The sequence below is a fragment of the Petromyzon marinus genome, chromosome 10 (genome assembly GCF_048934315.1).
Source record: "Petromyzon marinus isolate PM22_M1 ecotype Great Lakes invasive population chromosome 10, UKy_Petmar_22M1.pri1.0, whole genome shotgun sequence".
Classification (NCBI taxonomy): domain Eukaryota; kingdom Metazoa; phylum Chordata; class Hyperoartia; order Petromyzontiformes; family Petromyzontidae; genus Petromyzon; species Petromyzon marinus.
The window spans coordinates 6,403,166-6,422,053 of record NC_133676.1 but is presented as its reverse complement, the minus strand read 5'-3'; the positions used below and the strand labels follow the sequence as shown (position 1 = coordinate 6,422,053).

The 18,888-nt window shown below is 43.4% G+C and overlaps 1 protein-coding gene across 4 annotated transcripts; it reads left to right on the top strand.

Annotated features, from left to right (window-relative positions):
• The first annotated feature begins 231 nt into the window (after positions 1-231).
• Positions 232-16,317, top strand: EFHB (EF-hand domain family member B). Of its 4 annotated transcripts, none has more exons than XM_032951615.2 (14): positions 237-729; positions 1,028-1,098; positions 2,869-2,931; positions 3,620-3,703; positions 4,761-4,941; positions 5,717-5,785; positions 6,729-6,843; positions 8,379-8,459; positions 8,608-8,675; positions 10,172-10,326; positions 11,456-11,663; positions 12,543-12,767; positions 13,665-13,846; positions 14,970-16,317. In XM_032951615.2, the coding sequence occupies exons 2-14, from the start codon at positions 1,036-1,038 to the stop codon at positions 15,108-15,110; spliced, it is 1,635 nt and encodes a 544-aa protein (XP_032807506.2). In that variant the 5' UTR covers positions 237-729; positions 1,028-1,035; the 3' UTR covers positions 15,111-16,317. The 4 variants fall into 4 exon arrangements, with proteins under 4 accessions (XP_032807507.2, XP_032807506.2, XP_032807505.2 ...); XM_032951614.2 differs by having other exon boundaries at positions 5,717-5,827; positions 12,546-12,767; XM_032951613.2 differs by having other exon boundaries at positions 239-729; positions 5,717-5,827.
• The last annotated feature ends 2,571 nt before the right edge of the window (positions 16,318-18,888 follow it).

The window sequence follows — 18,888 nt, the reverse complement described above, 5'->3', positions numbered from 1 at the left end:
TAACATAGTTTTATGGGAAATAGTTAAGAAGAATTAATCGAATACTTTATGGATACTGCGTGGAAGTGATAACTCACATGCATTGATTTATGATGGGAAGGGGGATTGTAAATTATGTATCTACAACATGAACCCATACGCGCACGGTTCATCGAATCAAACTTGTGATCATTTACAGATAACCAATTTGTAACGATTGGCCGATGGCAATGTATTTAAGTGTGAGACAAAAAAAAACACACGGCGAGGAGAAAAAACTCAAGTTGGTGAGGTATCATATTGACTGTTTAAAAAAAAATCACGAATGGCGGATTGGCAGCCAAGTGATGGAACGCGTCCGAGAGGAGGCCCACCGTGGAGATGGAGCAATGGAAGTCGTCGGTGTACCGTGAGGAATATGACTGACCCGGGGCAACCAAAAAGAGATGACTACAGGTCAACGCTTGTTTAAGCAATGGGGACAATTCTTAAAAATATATATGGATGTATGAGTCTACACAATACGTATTTGAATTGTAAATGTAATCATGCGGCCCGATGCGGCCCAATAGCGCACGCATCAACTGAGAGAGAGAGAGAGGTGACAGTGAGTGAGTGGAGCCCAGGGTTTGCTTCGTTGCTGGAGCAACAGAGAAAACTCTTAAACAGTCACACACACAACCAGTCCACAAAGCTGCTTGCTACAGAGAAGCCTGCCAAACGTCCCACCACTCCCAGCAATACTCTAAAGTAATTCAGTTACTCGTGATTGTAATTGTCCGTTTTGGTTTTTTTTTTGCTGTTGCTGAGTCCTCTTGGCCACAAGGATTTATTGTACAATACTGTTTTGCGTGGTCATGGTTGCGTTTTAACATCAGCAGCTCACGGGTTCCAAATTCCCAGATTGTCCTAAGAAATGTTTTGTCTGAATTGGCTCTTTAAATGATGTTGGTTTCAAACGGCTCTTAACTGGTTATGAATAACTTTTTTTTACTACTGACCTCACCTACAGCATGTGCTCCGTGTGTGCATTTTTACGGAATGATAGACTCAACAATGTTTGACCTTCGACCCATTTACCAAGGAGAGTTCATTGACCGGACGCCAGGCATCAGGAGCGTGAGTAAAACAAGTTTGACTGCACATTTATGTAGAGTAAAAAAAACCCGTAAACACACATACTGGACCTGTATAAACAAGAACAAACGTTTCAGTTATAGTGTACCATCTATTAACACTGATTTACTCAAGTAACTCAGACACCGTATAACTGTTATCGCTATAATGGTGACTGCTCCCGTGAGCTTCACTCATTGATTCCTCCACTCGTGTCGAGGACTCGGTCCACCGGACATTTGACTGTTTCGTCTCGTCCATCACACTGCCTCCAACCACCACACTGCAAGTCACAACACATTTATTTTATTTCAGTTTTATTTATTTTGGTATAACCCTGTGAGCCATTCGGCTCTCGAATCGCATACCTTTCTCATTCGTCCCTCGCATTGCTCGGCCGAGGAATTCCCTCGCATCGTCTCATTTCCCCACTACTGTACTCATAAACTTGCTCAGTTCAAATACATATTTTATCCACTTGAATAGTGATTTTAAAAAAACAAAAACGTTCTGGCTCTAGTCCAAAGTCTGTCTACAGTCTATGTCTTGGATACGCCGGGATTGTACGTACGGAATTAAGGACTTGTAGAAAGAACTAAAAGGCACTTGCCTCCTGTGGGAATTGTTATCGAAAGGCTCATACCAAAGGAAAACTCATCCCAGTCACTGACACGAGCAAGCTAAATGGAACACAGCATCAGTGGGAGCTAGGAGATTCTCAAGTCATTTATTTATGACAGATAACATGGTGCAGATAGGCAGCAGAGGGAGATGAGTGTTTGATGCCCTATGTAATACCGTTAATTTAGTGGCCCCTATAATATCTACATTCGTGCGGAACATGTATTGCACAGTCTACAAGGATTTGAAGAGGAATATAGGGCTGCCACCTTTTCCACGGACCCAGATATATTTCTCAGACAATTCTAAGTCAGCCTAGGTCTATCTAAACTGCGCAGTGTACTGTAATAAATACCGCCAGATCTCGGTACAAAATAAAATCCCGCCACCCAAACACAGATGCCAATTTCACGACTGTGACAAAATCCCAGAGGAATTTCTCCAGTGAATACATTATCTCCATGAGACGCTTTTTTAAATTTAGATAGATATGATTTCTCCCCACTCCACTTTAAATGCAACGCGGTGTGGTTTAGAAAATAGGTCCTTGTCTCTCCTCTTCAGTGGTAACAGCAATATCAACAGGGTTGGGGCAGTGGCTCATTGGTGAATGCACTGCGTTAAGAACCCTGCTACCTGGGAATCGGTTCCCAATGATGGCAAACATCTGAAGCGAGAGTCATATCTAAACTGAGTCCTGCACATATTCTCAATCGTTCCCTTATCAATCCTCACTGACCGACGTGGTGAAGTATGGTCAAAGAGGCTGTATGTCGACCGCACCTCCGATTAGCACGGTTGGCTACGTACACTGCGAAAGCAGTTCAGCATACATTATTCGGTTAATTTTAATTTGTAACTTATCAAAATTAATACAAGTTTAAGATGCTGTACATGAGTTGGCGTGTAAAAAGAGGAATGAAACGACGACGATGATGATGATGAGGTGGACAGGGAGGTGTATAGCACATCCAACATTAAAATAAAGTGGAAGAAGAAAGGTTTTTTGAGCAAGAACTTGAACAGTCAGCAGTGCAGGAGGAAAGTTCCAGACATCAAGGGCAGCTGAGGACAGGGAGCAAATGCCCATTCATTTGTTGCAGCATTTACCCCCATGGAAGGATACGATGCGTATTTGGGTTTGCGTTACAGGCAGGGAAGTTTCGTCCTGCAGGGGACCGCGCCTCGCAGTGCCTAAGCCACTCGGATGCACAAGTAGGTGTCTCAGTAAAATACGAGTGCATTAATGCATTTCCATAAACGATTAATTGTGTGGATTGTGTTTGTTGACATTAAGTGATCGATGGTCTGTGGTCTATAAGATCTGAAGTTCCCCGATTTTGGAACTTCATAATTTACTCCCACAAGTCGAACACTTATTAATGTAATTTGCCAAACATCCCAGTGAAGGACCATCCCGAGAAATGAGCTTGAGACTCAATGAGTCACTTGTGGATAACAAATGGCATTATTTGAAATTTTTTATTGCATTACCTTAATTAGTAAATTATTAAGCCAAACATAATTTCTAGCATTTCATATATTTAAAAAAACCTATACCACCACATGTGATCTTGTGAAGTGAAGAATGTACTTTACTGTACAGGTTTCCGTCGCTTTATGCGGTAGATGCGTTCCGAAGAAAGGCGGCGCACAAAACGAAACCACAAGAGACAGCTGCCCGCTGAGCAGCGCGTACATATACACAATGTTGTTCCACGTTCGACCGCATAACCTCACGCGAGTGAATTCAAACCGCATAGAGCGAATTTTGGGTCGAAATAGATTCGCCGCGTATACGCGAAATCGCACAAACCGGGCCCGCATAAAATGATGTAAACCTGCAATGAATGCCTTCGGGTGCCATGGTTGACCACTGAAAGTGCGTGTTTGCGTGGCTAAGGTAAGCACGCCAGTCAGGGTTCGTGTAAATTCCAGCGTGGCATCTTCACTGGTGCACGGCGTCCGCTCAAGGCCATCGCTGAGCGTGAGTACTATTTTTGTTCCGTTTTTTTTTTTACAGCGGTGCATACAGACCCTGTCTGTAGAATGGAAGATTGGCGGCAAGTTTTTGTTGGTGTGTGGTTTGTGACAAGTGTCCCTTTAGCCTATTGGTGAGGGCAGTGGATTGAATTAAATAATCCCAATGTGGATTTGGAAATCGAATACACTTTTCCAGAATCTGAATAATAGTTTGTATGTGATCGATGGTTGAGAAATATTTCTTAAACTCTGCTCGCTTCTGTTTGTTGGTTGGCCTCCAATTTTTTAAAAACGATTCTGTCAATAAGAATAACAACATATCGAGAGAGAAGATGGAGCAATGAATTCAGCCCACTTGCAGGTCCAAGGTGGATTGTTACATCGCTGGATCTTGAAAGATGGTGTCGGCTAGGGAAAACCATATTTAAGTTGTGTATTAATCATGGCTGGCTGATGATAATGATATTTGAAAAATAGCATCACCAGGGTTTAATTTATCACCTCTGATTACCACCGTTGGCTACGTATGGTGCGAAATAAGTTCAACATACATACAAGAGGTACCCTGGGTGAGGTGTGCTGGGTGTAGATCTTTTTCCAGATCACCAACCAATTCAGACCCATCGGAAAGTAAGCTTTTAGCATCATCATTATACTTTGCATGTTTCATAGTGTCAAAACTATGATATTTATAGCACAAGTAATTGGGGAAAAAATGCTGAAACTTCTAAACTCGGACCTTTGTTCTCAAAATAGTATTATTCGTGGTAAAATCTTTTCAGCAGTTTTGAATTGGCTCTGGAAAAGTTTCCATTATGCATTGCATCGTGTTTTAAAATCTTGAATTGAAAGTAAGATAAACTCTCTCCAGCAACTGACCAGGTGATGCCAAGTAACTATGTCATCCTGCACAGCTATCAATTAACCGGCACAAACTTAGTGATTGATTTGGTCATGGTTAGCGCAGGGGAGAGGGTGTGTCTTGGCTGCAACGTCGGTATGAATCAGTCCCGAGTGAGTGAGCATGTGCGCTGGCACCTTGCCGTTCCACGCTGTGCCAGGTCGGTGAGCTGCTGAGCCCGCGGCCGAGTAGCGCCCTCCATCAGAGGTCACTGGAGCAGAGGGAAGGCTTCTGGTGGGGTGGCGCACATGCCCCATTGGGTCGCTCTTCACAAAGAGGACCAGGGCTGCCCACCGGCTTGCACCCCTACACCACCACCTTCGGGCGGTCCACTGCCTCTGGTAATGCTAAAGCAGGCCTGGCCTTTGATGGAGTTCACTGCCGTCAGTCCTGAGCCTTCAAAGTTCTGTACGGTGAAGCAGTATCAGAAGGGTCTCACATTTTTGAGGAATAGTTTCGGTGTCGCTGATAGATCGGAGGAGGCACTAATAGCCACAGCCATACCGAGAGGTATACTAAACGTGGCGTGCGAGGTGTAGATATATTTTCCAGGTCACCAACCCGGACAGACCTAGCTGAAATTAAGCCCTGAGTATTTAGGGCCACTTTGAGTAGAATAGTGGGAGCACTGCCACAGTGCTTAGTACATGATACTGTTCGATATCCGGCCACGGCTAACACCAATATCTAAAAATATTTGATATCAGCCCTGGCCCCTCCAAATCGCACACCAACTCACACCGACCAGCTTGATGATGTATGGTCAAATAACCCAATGACCAATACGGCATGGGGAGGCCATAATTCAACAGTGGATTGACAAACAGCAGTACATTATTACAATTGATCATTATAATTTTGCTGCTAGAGATTATGTCTGCCAAGATGTGTTAATACTTAAACATTTACTTTGGTTAAAACATTTTGCACTCAAAGCGTTAACTGAGATGTATAATAGATCTTTTAAACTTGAACTGTATACTTTCACACCATTGCGCAGTGTCAGTCTTAACGATGTTTTATCACACACACAGCTGACCTGCATCTAACACTGTTGGGGTGACATGTGTAGCAATCTCCATTGAATTTGTCTTTTTAAAATATATATTTCCTCAGAATTCTCAGCTGGCGAAGTCATAAACCCCCCAAAATCCTGGGACAAGGTGGACAGTGAATATCAGAAAGGTCATGACCTGTACGTTCGGTCTCACAATTCCTACCACGTCGGTGAGCTGTCCACAAAAAAATACGGAGCATTTTTGGCTAACAGGAAATACATTTTGTGTCTGATTTTGCTTGGTTTAACATGTAGGCTTTCGCGAGCAATATCATCCATTCTAGATTTAAAGTTTTCGTGACTGCTAGGATCCATACTCTTTGGTTCTATTGGGTAAAGTCACGTAGGTGAAAATAAAATAACAAAAAATCACGACGTTTCGGCCACAACATGATGAAGGCCGCTTGTGTTGTGGCCGAAACGTCGTGATTTTTTGTTATTTTATTTTCACCTACGTGACTTTACCCAATAGAACCAAAGAGTAATATAATCCATAATAGAGGTTTTTTGTGTTAGATCGCGTAAATATATAAATATGTCGTTAAAAACCGCCACCACCCGACACAGCCAACTAGTAAGGGTTGTCACGTAAACAGAAAGTGCCAATTTACGTCACAACCCTTACTAGTTGGCTGTGTCGGGTGGTGGCGGGTTTTAACGACACATTTATATATTTACGCGATCTAACCCAAAAAACCTCTATTATGGATTTTGCTTGCCTAGAATGTGTCAAAAAGAACCTTTACTTTGGCTGTTATTTGCAATCTGGAAAAAAATGCAAACCATAATTGTATATTCCAGTTCTAATTTCAATAGAAAAATTATAGCGTAATGAAATTGTATACCAGGTTTAAACAACACCGAGCCTTGAATGTGAAGCAGCAACATTTAACGTTTTGAAGCCATTTACGGCCAAGTTTGTTGGGGAATACTGGTGTGGACCCTGTGTGGGGTAGTCGTGACTAATTTTACGTGACCTCTTAGTATTAAACATTGTTTGCTTCTGAAGCCCTACATTTATCCATGTAAGACCGAAATGGGATCGCGAGTGTCATGCGTCTTTGTGCCCAGGCGAGGTTATCGATCGTGGCTATGACTGGAGCTGCTTTGGCCGAGACAGCAGATTCGGCAGAGCCACGCCTCATCATGCAGATGGAAGGAGTGTGGCCCACGCACAGACGTGGATGTATGAACCCCAATCACCCACTCTGAAATTCATCACGACTGAACACAAAGCTGCACTCATCTTCTTTGGTTCTTTCGGTAAAATCATGTAGAATGAGAATAAAATAATACATTGATAAAATAAAATAACACAATAATATTCTCACGACGTTTCGGCCACAACACAACCGTCTGGTAGGACAGCGCTGTCCTACTAGACAGTCTCATCCCTTCACCTGATGAAGGCCGCTTGTGTTGTGGCCGAAACGTCGTGAGAATATTATTGTGTTATTTTATTTTATCAATTTATTATTTTATTCTCATTCTACGTGACTTTACCGAAAGAACCAAAGAAGATGAATCATTGCAGTCACGAAAGCTTTAAATCGAAATTTAAGCTGCACTCAATTTTTTGCGTTTCAGAAAAAATATATGGGTGAATGGTTTTAATGCTGCTTCAGCAAATTATAATTATTAGGCACGTAGTTCATTCATTAGATTTTCTTGCAAATTAATGTTGTCTTGGTAGCAAATGTCAAGGCGGACAAGCAGCACAGCGGTTAGCACACTGTGCTATGAATCCAGTGACATGAGTTTGATTCCTGGCCACATCTAACTCCAGTGGTGAGTGATATCTGACCCGCTTCTCTGTGCTGTCCCACCCTATTGTGCTGAAGTATGGTCAAATAAACCCCCATAACTGACATAGCGTGATGATGTCTTTATTCCATCGTGGATTGACAAACGGCTGTAAACAAATATATAAATTTGTCAGATAAATACACTTGTGAGCAGGTTTAGACTTTTACTGAGTAGTCATAAAAGTGTGATTTTATAACACCACCCTAATGAATTTAACACGTAGGCTTTCGCGACCAATATTATTCATAATAAAGGTTTTTGGGTTAGATCACGTTATTTATAAATGTGTCGTAACCCTCCACCACCCGACACGGCCAATCAGCAAGAAAGTGTCACGTTGACAAAAGACAATCATATTCTTAGTTTTTTCGGTAAAGTCACGTTGAAGAGAAACAACAAAATAACAAAATATATATAAAACAATAAAAAATTCTCACGACGTTTCGACCATAACTCAAACGGTCATCATCAGGTGTGTCGGTTTGCATAAATTTATAAATTTTTTATATATATTTTGTTATTTTGTTGTTTCTCTTCAACGTGACTTTACCGAAAAAACTAAGAATATGAATTACTGCAGTCACGAAAGCTTTAAATCAAAATTTAAAAAGACAATCAGTTCACTACTTTAGCCCACCGATGATGCTGGATGTAATTACCAGCGAAACATCGTATTCAAACTGTAAATGTTGTGGATTCACTCTTCAACACACCGGTGGGCTAAAGTAGTGAACTATTTGTCTTTTGTCAACGTGACACTGTTTTGCTGATTGGCCGTGTCGGGTGGTGGAGGGTTACGACACCACCATAATGGGTAGCCCAATGATAAAAGATAGAAGAATTTGAGATTGCGGTAAAATAGAATTCATTGCAATGAGTGGTGTTTTTCTGATGCGCTTTGGTCTTGCTTCTTAGACAAAATACATCGAAGCAGCTGAAGCGACTGGAGGACTTCAGGAGGAGAACTCGGCCAAAGTTGGGGAAGGTCCTCGATCCGTACGAAGGGGTTTGCTCCAGGGCTGTTGGTTGTTGATTAATCGTATTTGTTGGAATTTGCATCATCACGGCAGGTGCTACATTCGTTGACAGTCCACCTCTCACAATCGAATGTTATCTCTTATAGATGTACGTCTCTTCTTCACAGAATCGCAGACACCTTGGATGTGCCACCAGACCACACGTTTGGCCTGCCGGTTGAACCTGACAAATATGGTAAATTGAAAGTAGCGCCACCTTATCGCCAGATGTTAAATATAGCATTTTGATCAGTTATATAGGTAATACATATTAAAATATATTTCTTAGTTGCCACAAATATATATTTCATTGAAATAACTTAGATTGCTAGGCCATACGGTATATGGGAGACTATTTTTTAAACATAAAATCAGCTTTTGTAGTCGTACTTGGGCTGTTTTTGTAGTCTCATAGGGAGTGTTTCAAGTTGCAGTTTATGCTATTGCCAATAAATTGCAACTTGAATCACTACCTATGAGATCTTCAATCAAAACTGCTCTAGAGGAGTTGTACACCCCTAGCCGCCACTGCTATTCAGTGGCCTAAAATAAAATAAAATGTTTCGCTCCGAATGACCGCTGCAAAGTATTATCTGTATTTTGATTTAGTGTGCTGATCTTAAAGGTGCATTGAAAAATTTGATACTCCGACTGATGCTCCTGTTGTTGTGGAGTGACTCATGCAGCCAGCTATGGCTCTAGGGTTTGGTGTTACATGTTGTTTATGTCGTTTATTGTGAAAATTCGGTCACAGTCCCTATGATCACTGTTACATTGCTTTTATGGCTTTATTTTGGTGATGTCGAAAAGTTTTTTGGTTTGGCCATGTTTGTTTATTGTAGTACGGAGTTAGACTGATGGCCTTAATCAAAGTTGTCTTGTGGTTGTTGTTGTTGTTTGACTTGCATCCCACTGGGATTTTTGCACACAGCGTTGGTGTACGGTGCTTTTTCAGGAATATTTTGCTGTTTTTACTGGATTTTCTGTTTGCACAGTCACACATAATCACTTTAAGATGTTTTCTTGTTCATGTTTTTGTTTTTTGTTTGTTGCGGTTACACCCGATTCAAGAGCCGAATGGCTCACAGGGCTATACCAAATAAATGCAACTGAAATAAACTGAAAAACTGTATGTGCACTAGGTGTACAGTAGGGGGCGTTTCAGATGCACAGATGCATTCATATAATTTTGTCATCATCAGATCTTGAATAACATCCAGCTGTAATGTTGGTTTAGTGTCATAGTTCATCATTGCATTTCAGTAAAAAAATCCTGTTTCTCTTTTAATGGTCTAGACAGATTGAAGTGATTTTATTTAATCACCAGTGCTGTAGAAGAACATCAAATATCCCCGTGTAGCCAGGACAGTCCAAATTTTAGAAAAGTTGTCCTGGTGTCCTCTCTTTTGTGGACATTGGGGTCTTTGTCTCAGTTTCAAATGTTCTGGCTTCATGGTTAATACGGGAAAATGGTGGGGCTACCCGAGTAAGTGGGTAAGGTCATCAAACAAGTTAGGTGGTGCCTATGAGCAGCAAGTGAGGCTGATGTCAGAGTGGGAATTCCACTCACCGGGTGGGGCTAGTGATTGAGTGGGTGCAGCAATGAAAATGTGCCCAGTTGAGCCTCCCAGAAACGAGGCAACCTTGTGTAGATCACATTGACCATGACGCATAGTTGTTTTGGTTCTCCAGGAGCCGGGGACCTCGTGCACAGGCGTCCCCGGCATGAGTGGCTGCGTGGCTCTGAGCGCCAGCGTGCCCTCTTAGCCGCCGTTCGGCACTGCCTCAAGGTGGCCAACTACAACAGCTTCCCAAGCCTACTGGATGCTTTCCGCCACTACGACAGGGTGTGCGCGCTTTCCCTCGTCCCACGACGCACCGTGATGGGTTCCTTTTTTAACGGTTTCCAACTAAGGTAGAATACGTCTCTCCATCCGTAATGGTGAGATGACACTGTAACTGTCATAGAGACGATCCAAAGTGAACCAAATTGTCATGTCAAGTTGTGTTGCTAAGCCTATCTATCGAAAACTGACCACATTCATCAATGGGGGGGGGGGGGGGGGTGCCCAAAACTTGGAGACACGAGCTATAGAAAATTTTACTATTCGCGAATACTGCATCCATATATATTAACAGGATGCAAGCGTTGGCTTGCATCCTGTTAATATATATATTTCTGAGGACTTCTGAGTATGTTGGAAAGTGTTCCGTAAACCATGCATGTGTAATTTTTCATAACTTTCTTTATTTACCCAGAAAATCCCACCTAATTGTCCAAGAATCTTGTTTTAATCAGAGCCCTTCTTGAAATGCCTGTTTCATTATTACGATGTTTCTGTTTGATTGTTTCCATGTGCAATGAGTCAGAGAAAATTAATATATACATACGGCAAAATAATGTTCAAACTCCCAAATTTGAATCACAGCCATACTTATTATATGACCTCCAACAGGCCCCACTTTGGTACCCTGAAGATGAATATTTTATACCCATAATCACACTGGGACAAAGGAAGAGGAACACATGAATTGCAGGACACACGGAATTGCTTGGGAAAGCCTTCACCATCGGATAGATTATGGCTAATGATGAAAACCAATATATTCATGTGTGTGTAATCCATCAACCGCACCCCATCTCTGAGTTGCCAGATTACAGGCATGCATCATCACCATACCCACAATATACTGTAACCAGCCGTACATTTGTCACTTGTTTGCCTGCCACTAGCTGACACAAATTTCCACAACTTCTTGGAGTAGAGCCAGGGCTTAATTTCAGCTATGTCTGTCTGTCTGTGTCTTTGACCCAAAAAATACTTCCACACCTGGCACACCACATTCATTGTTATCTTTCGCCAAAGCTGTGACTACTTGTCACGCGCCTACTGCCGTCTACCAGCGATCTGGGAAATATTCGATGAGAAATTAGTCTCGCGCATAACCGAGCATGTGTTTTTTTTCCCTGTGCAGAACGGTGACGGAAAAATTGACTCGGAGGAGCTGCAGGTTGCGTGCTCGGAGCTTAACCTCCCCGTGGAGCCCGCGCTGCTCCAGGATCTTGTCAGATACTGCGATGTGGACCGGGATGGTTTCATCAACTACCTGGAATTTGCAAACTTCCTCAACTGGAAGCAAGCGCTGCCGCTTAGTCCACAGGAGGAAAGAGCGGTCAACGGTGGTGCATGTCCCCAACTTTACATTGCCACTGTTTATCATAATGAAACACGGTAGCATCACACACATGGTTTCATCCAGGGCTTAATTTCTCACTGAATATTTTCGAGATCACTGGTAGATTGGGATAGGCACGTGACTAGCAGTCACAGCCATATCGAGAGATATGCCAGATGTGGTGTGCCGAAATATTTTTTGAGTCAACGACCCAGACAGACACAGCTAAAATTGAATTCACAGATTGATCTTCATGCGGAACTGCCGATCCAGCTTTGGCTGCACTAACTACAAGAACAAATGAAACAAGATGTAGCAGGATCTTTATTGAATCGCTTGAGTTGTACTGATATATAAATACTGCAGCAAGTTGTTCATTTTGGAACATATTTGTTTAATAATACCACAGAAAAATCTAATTATTTTGTTTGGCTTGTGTCAAAATATTTTACAAAGGCTGGAAATACTTTTCCATCTTGATCAATAACAAAATTAATCTATGCTTTTGGCCAAACATCTTTTTTCTGCTGAAAAATGGCCTGCGTTTCTCACGCCATTGCCAACAAAGTTTTGTGTTCATGACGAATATGCGTTTTGGCCTGTGTTTTGACACCACTGCGAATGCAGTTCCTGAAACATGTCAACATTTTATATGAAATGTTTTTCGTTCATAAATTAATCTAATGATAAAAGGTAACAAAAAAATATAAAGGTGCAAACGTGCAATGCTTAATGTCACTACTGGCAGAAAGGCCTCCACTAGACGAAGCCCTAGGGAGGCCCTTGAGAGGGTTTTTGGGCTACTCTTCCTTGCTGACAAGACATGTTGGACAGAGGTAATCTAATGATATGTCAGTTTGAGTAATACTTATTTATTTACCTTTAGCAGATGAGGGGAACGTAGCTGCCTCGATGGAGTCTACTCATGGAAGAGACAAAAGGGGCAAGAGCAGCATGGGACTGATTGAGCCACAGGGCCTTGTGCCCAGGGCCCCGAACGTCCCATCGTTCACTCCTTTCAATCTCACGAAGCAGGTGGACAGGATGCACGGGCGTTACTGCACCTCGTCCTCCCTCGTGAATTCCGCCATAGGCAGGGCATCATCTGCGGGTATGTGAAGACATCTGCCGATGCTACAGTATTCTGTGTCTGCCACGTAGATATACGCCTTCTCTGGCAGAACAGCAAGTTAAATAGGAATAAAAAAAACATTCATGATGACTAAATGTTTTACTTGAAAGAAATGAAATTTTACTAGTAGAATGTTAATTATTAATGTATATTTGCACAAGCAAGCCTCGTTGAGTGTTTAAGGTTGTACACTAACGAGCATATTGCTTTGGATGTTGGCCACCTACATTGATTGCATGTGGAAAGAATTGGGTGTTCCCATTCAAAACCAATGCATGCAAGGGAGGAAAACTTACACTCCGCATAGTTCACTGACCTACTTTTTGTATACTGTATATGAGTGTTTCACACGATCTTAACCAGTTGCACTTATAAGTTACCAGATCAGGGTGTCATCACACCCAGCATGTGATGGAGCACAGTACTGTACTGATGAATCTTGTTTGGGATGTTTCCTTACCACCACAGGGAAGCTGTATGTAGAACTTATTTCGCACCATATGTAGCCAACCGTACTAATCGGAGGTGCAAAGTTGCCATAGTGCAATGGTTATGACTTTGGACTTGCTATCCAGAGGTCACTGGTTCTCCCAAGAACGGCACAAGATTCTTAAATTCTCCCACCTCTGTCCACCTAGCAGTATAAATTGGTACACCGTAGTCGATCGGTAGGCCGTGTGTGGTAAAGTGTGGGTACTCCCACCACTTGCAATACATTTGGCCAGTGTGGAAGAGTAGGCCAAAATGCTCTCTAGAGTGTATATTTAGAGCGTCCTCTAGTGGAGGCCATTTTCGCCAGCAAAGGTGTGAGCAAATGCAGGGCTCCACGTTTACTTACCCACCCACCTGCCGTTCTTCTCTGCCCCATACCCCAAGGTTGGCACACTTTTGGCGTTCCATCTGTCCGCACTGACTTGCCAGCACCACGGGTGCGCCACTTTGGAGACAGAACCAACTACGGTGAAGAGTCGGACGTGTCTGGGCTCCTTAACCCATCTGTGTATGCCCTTCACGGGGTCTACGAAGCTGACTTCCTCACCCCGCGCAGCCCCAGCCAGGTCAGCTGCCTGGCACCGATCCACAGCCACTCAAGCTCCTTCACTCTTGTGAATGATTTATAATATAACCACTCAGCTCTTAAAATACTTTATATACATGTACAATACACGCACAGCCCTTTAGTCAATACACTGCCAGATGAAGGCTTCCTTTGTGAGGGGTTATTTTACCACATTTCACCACTTTATTGTGAATTTGGCTGGAAGGTTGGGGGGGCATAGAAGTAGGAGCATATAAGTACACTAGGGGTTGTTCGGGGGCGCCATAGGTGCCATAGGGCCCCCCGAACCATTTACGGCCTTCGGCCAGGAAAGTCACGAAAAAAATTGCACACGAACGACGCATTCACGCAAGCACCCGATGCTCCTTTTTGAAGTTTTAAAATGAAACATCGTTGGATTGTATGATGTCTTGAATTAGATAATTGTATTTCTTCATTAAAAGCTTTTATCATTTTACATCTTAAAGACTTCATTTAAAACGACATTTCGTGTGAATGTTCTCTCGTCGTTAAGTAAGATGGCCTTGCTGGGCGTTCGGTTCGATGCGGACGGTCACCTGTTGGGGATTGCGGGATCGAGATAAGGCGACATAGAGCTGGCCGTGCGAGAAGACCGCCGTCTGCAGATCGATTGCAATGTAATCGAACGTCTGTCCCTGCGCCTCCGTCGTTCATGCAGGGGGTGTGTAGGTTTGCAGCGCCCCCTGCATGAAAACGACGGACAGTGCGCGTTAATCACAGATAGATAAAGTTGTGCGCTTATATGAGAGTATTGCGTTTTACTGCACTACCATCTACTATCCACCACATATACTCGAAGCCACTTTTGACAACCTGTGTGTGCGTGGTGATCACTCACCCAAACACTATCCAGACTCAACCCAAAATAGTTTCTGAAATTGGATGCATTCCGGGTGATTTGGTCACAGGATAGCAAAGTGCATATCCACGTGATGTTAATTAAGGGTTCGCATGACAGCAAAAAATATATATTCTCCGAATTAGCACAATTGCTGTCAAACCTATGATGCTGTCTGGGCTCGGGATAGATACGGTAATTGGCCACAGAAGAATATGGTCTTGGTACAGCGACTGGCTCTAACCGTCTCCCCTCCTGGCAGATCCAGCAGATCCTGCGCAACGCTGGCGTGGAACTTAGTGATGGCGCTTTTGAAGATGCGTGGACCACGGCCGCGGTGCAGGACCCACGGAGAGAAGTGTCTGTCGAGAGCTTCCGAAGGGCCCTGGGTATGGCCAGCTAGGCAGGGTTGTTGTGAGGATGTGCCAAAACACTACTCACCGTCAAAGGGTGGCATTGTCACAAAATCGTGTAACGCCCCAGCACGATGACACTTTTGCAAACACGCACGATTAAAACAAGTTTTCCCCTTGAGCAAGGAATGTTTGAATAATAAAATTAAGCTAATTAAAGTGATATTAGCTTCATACGCTATGTCACATGGTGTGGTATAATAATTGAAGACTGGAATCCGTACACTTTTATAAAAAAAAAAACCCGTAAAAAAAAGTTGTGAAAGTGTTGTGTCGTGACGATGTATTTGATAGGATTTTTTTTGTTGCAGCGTTAGTGCTAAAATGCAGCAATTATGGGTCATTATATTTGTTTTAATGCATTAGCTTTATCAATGTTGTGACCGTAGCCCTCGCTACTGTAAAAGTTTTAGAGTGCACAATGTACTCATCAACGCATTGTACTCATCGTGTGTGCTTGCCTTTCATGCATAAGTCTTGGGGGCCACCATTAGTGGCAGCAATAAACAATATTGGCATACACTACACATACACTGGCACTCACATGAACAATTTATTGTTACAACACAATTACTCAGATTTGTTTGTAGTTTGTGCGCATGAAGCATTTACAGTTTGTTTTATTCAGTCTCCCTTTGTGTTTACTGTATCCAAGTATACCCTTGTGATGTGAAATAGAAAAACACCATAAACTAGAAGTTGTTTGACAATTTTTGTGGCCTATGGTTTCAATTAATGAGGTGAATACAGTGAGATGCATTGTGATGAAGTGAACAGTGTAATTAAACTCCTATAATTTAATTCTTATTCCACTTGTACTTATATAATTCTTCTTCTTTCTGGTGTACATGGCGAGATTATTTGTTCAAAAACTAACTTGAATATCGAGGTTCGTGAGCCACATGACGGCTTCGGGTGTGGTTTCTTTAATACACTCAGCGGGTTCCTGTGAAGTGTCGCTTTGGGCAAGCGATGATGATGTGTTCCATTGCTAGGTTACTACTATCTCCACCGTCACATTGTGGATTAGCTGTGATCTTCCACCCGTGAAGTAAAGAGGTGCAGCGTCCGGTTGCGGTACGGAATCGGTGAGTTGCGAACCATAGTTTTTCGGGCGGAGCAGGATATCTGTGAAAAAAGAGCTTCATAGCTCATCGGATTTCTCCAGGATGAATAAAGATTGATTCTGATTCTGAATCCTTTCAGCTGTCATGTTGGGTCTGCAACACCAAGGTGTTAGTTGCAAAGCTCAGCACTCTTCTACACAGAAGGGTCGATTCGTCGAGCGCCCTTGTGCGGTCTCAAGAGTGTTTTTTCGGGCCTTGAGATGGGGCCACCGAGGGTTCTTGAGCTCCTCCTGAAAGAGCAAGGCTCGGGTTTAATTCGTTTTACGTGAGAGATTTCGGAGAGACTTTTTGGGGCATCTATGCAGATAATCAGCAGCGTCATATGGGCGAGGATGGGAAGCCATGCAGTTGATGTTGCTTTACAATATAAAGGTGGTATTTATTTCACATTACCTTATCCCTTTAGGCGTGACAATTGTCCGCTCATAATTTAAAACCTATCTAACCTCCATCCACAATGTTACGTTTTTTCCATCGCTTCTCAGTGTGGTCAAAACCTCCATAATCAAAATGGCATGGGCATGCCTTCATACAGCAGCGGATTAACAAAGAGCTGTAACTTATAACTTTGTAAGTTATTGAATTACAGTCATATATTCACAATATACTGTTAACACTTCCGACTGCTGTATACATACTGAAATCCAATAGCTTCCAAATGATTTTTAGGAGCTACTTTGGTTACCACTGATCCCTAGCATAGCAAATAAATATCTTCTTTTATTTAAGGCAGAGAAGAAATTTAGTGCTGCATATTGAAATACTTTACGACCTATTTAACAACAAATAATAATAATACCTGCTATCGTCATTTATCGTTTTAAATCGTCTGAGATGTGTAACGCCCAAAAAGCTGGATTTTAACGGCTTTCATAAAACTGCACCATATCTGTTACTTGGCATTTCATTGAGTGTGTCGTGAGCATTACACACACACACGCCATGGTTGAGATAAAAGGCAATTAACAGTTATACCAGTTTATTGATACTTTCTGCGAGCCGGTTAAATTTAAGTACGTGATTATGAATTGCCTAGAATTCTAAGTGGTTGTCACAACTGCTGATGGACGCACCAATGGGTTGTTGTTTTTTTTACACGAGCGATGGGTTTGCTAACAAAAAGTATTTTAACATTAAACCCGCAAGTATTTGCCGACGATTCAATAGGGTTTAACTCGTGTAACGTCTCACGAATTGTTATTTATTTCACCTAAGATAATGTCGGTGTTGGTTAAGCCAACATTAACGCCGCATATTTACACTGGAAATTCAAAATTGGGAAAAAATACTAATTTATTCAGGTACTTTCTTGTGAAATAATGTAATTCTATAGTCATACACTATTATATTGTAGCATTGTCAGTCTTACGTAATGCCACATTTAGGAGTGGCATACGAGGGCTGGACACACGAAGTCTGCACAGATGGGTTCGCGAACACACACTGGCCATCTCGCAGGCTAGGCTTGTCATTTTAATATCTTCGTGATCCACCAACCCTTGCCAAAACATGCACAGGGGAGGGATCACATTTTACAGTGATTTATGCCACAACTATAATTTTCTTTAAAAAAAGTATTGCCTGCCCCGTGGCTTTGTTTTTTTTTCAATCAGGTATATTGTAACGAGGGACATCAGTCATGAGGGGATACGTCAGCATTGTGTTATATATATGTGTGTGCGTGTTGTACGTTTAGCAATGTTGGGCGTTTCTCGTGACTTTTGCCTCAGGGCGCGCGCGCGCCATTGAGCGCTGCGCCGCCCGTCACTGCAGCGGCGATGACGGGAAACCAAAAGGCGCGAGACCCCCCCCCGCCTATCCCCACCCATACTAGCCCACCTATCACAGCCCGCCTATCCCAGCCCACCTATCCCAGCCCACCTATCCCAGGCCACCTACCACCCCCCAGCCCACCTACCACCCGCCCACAGCCCACCTACCACCCCCCAGCCCACCTACCACCCCCCCCCCCCACAGCCCACCTACCACCCCCGCCCAGCCCACCTACCACCCCCCCCAGCCCACCTACCACCCCCGCCCAGCCCACCTACCACCCCCCCCAGCCCACCTACCACCCCCGCCCAGCCCACCTACCACCCCCCCCAGCCCACCTACCACCCCCGCCCAGCCCACCTACCAACCTCCCCACAGCCCACCTACCACCCCCGCCCAGCCCACCTACCAACCTCCCCACAGCCCACCTATCCCAGCCCACCTACCACCCCCCCCAGCCCACCTATCCCCCCCTCCCGCGAGACACGACGCACGCAGCCCCCCCATTGGCTGCATAGACGGCGGGGAAGTCACATACGAGGTCTCCCCCCCCACGTCCAACATGCTGGGGGCGTGGCGATGGATACGCGTCACGTGATCCCAGAGCTCGACCACGTGGCCTCAATATGCAATTTAAACGCCATCTTGCTCAGGGGAAAGCTATAAAGTTGTAGATGCAATTTATAAATTACTTATTCGATGCAATTAAACATCGAACCAATGTAGTAATACGATACGAATGTTGATATAGGTTTATGTACATAAAATGGAATACCATCTGGTACCCTTTTTAAGATTCTGCAAATGACATTTGTTACCCCTTCCTGAGATTGTGGCATTGCAGAATTGTGAAGGCGCCGGGCTGCGG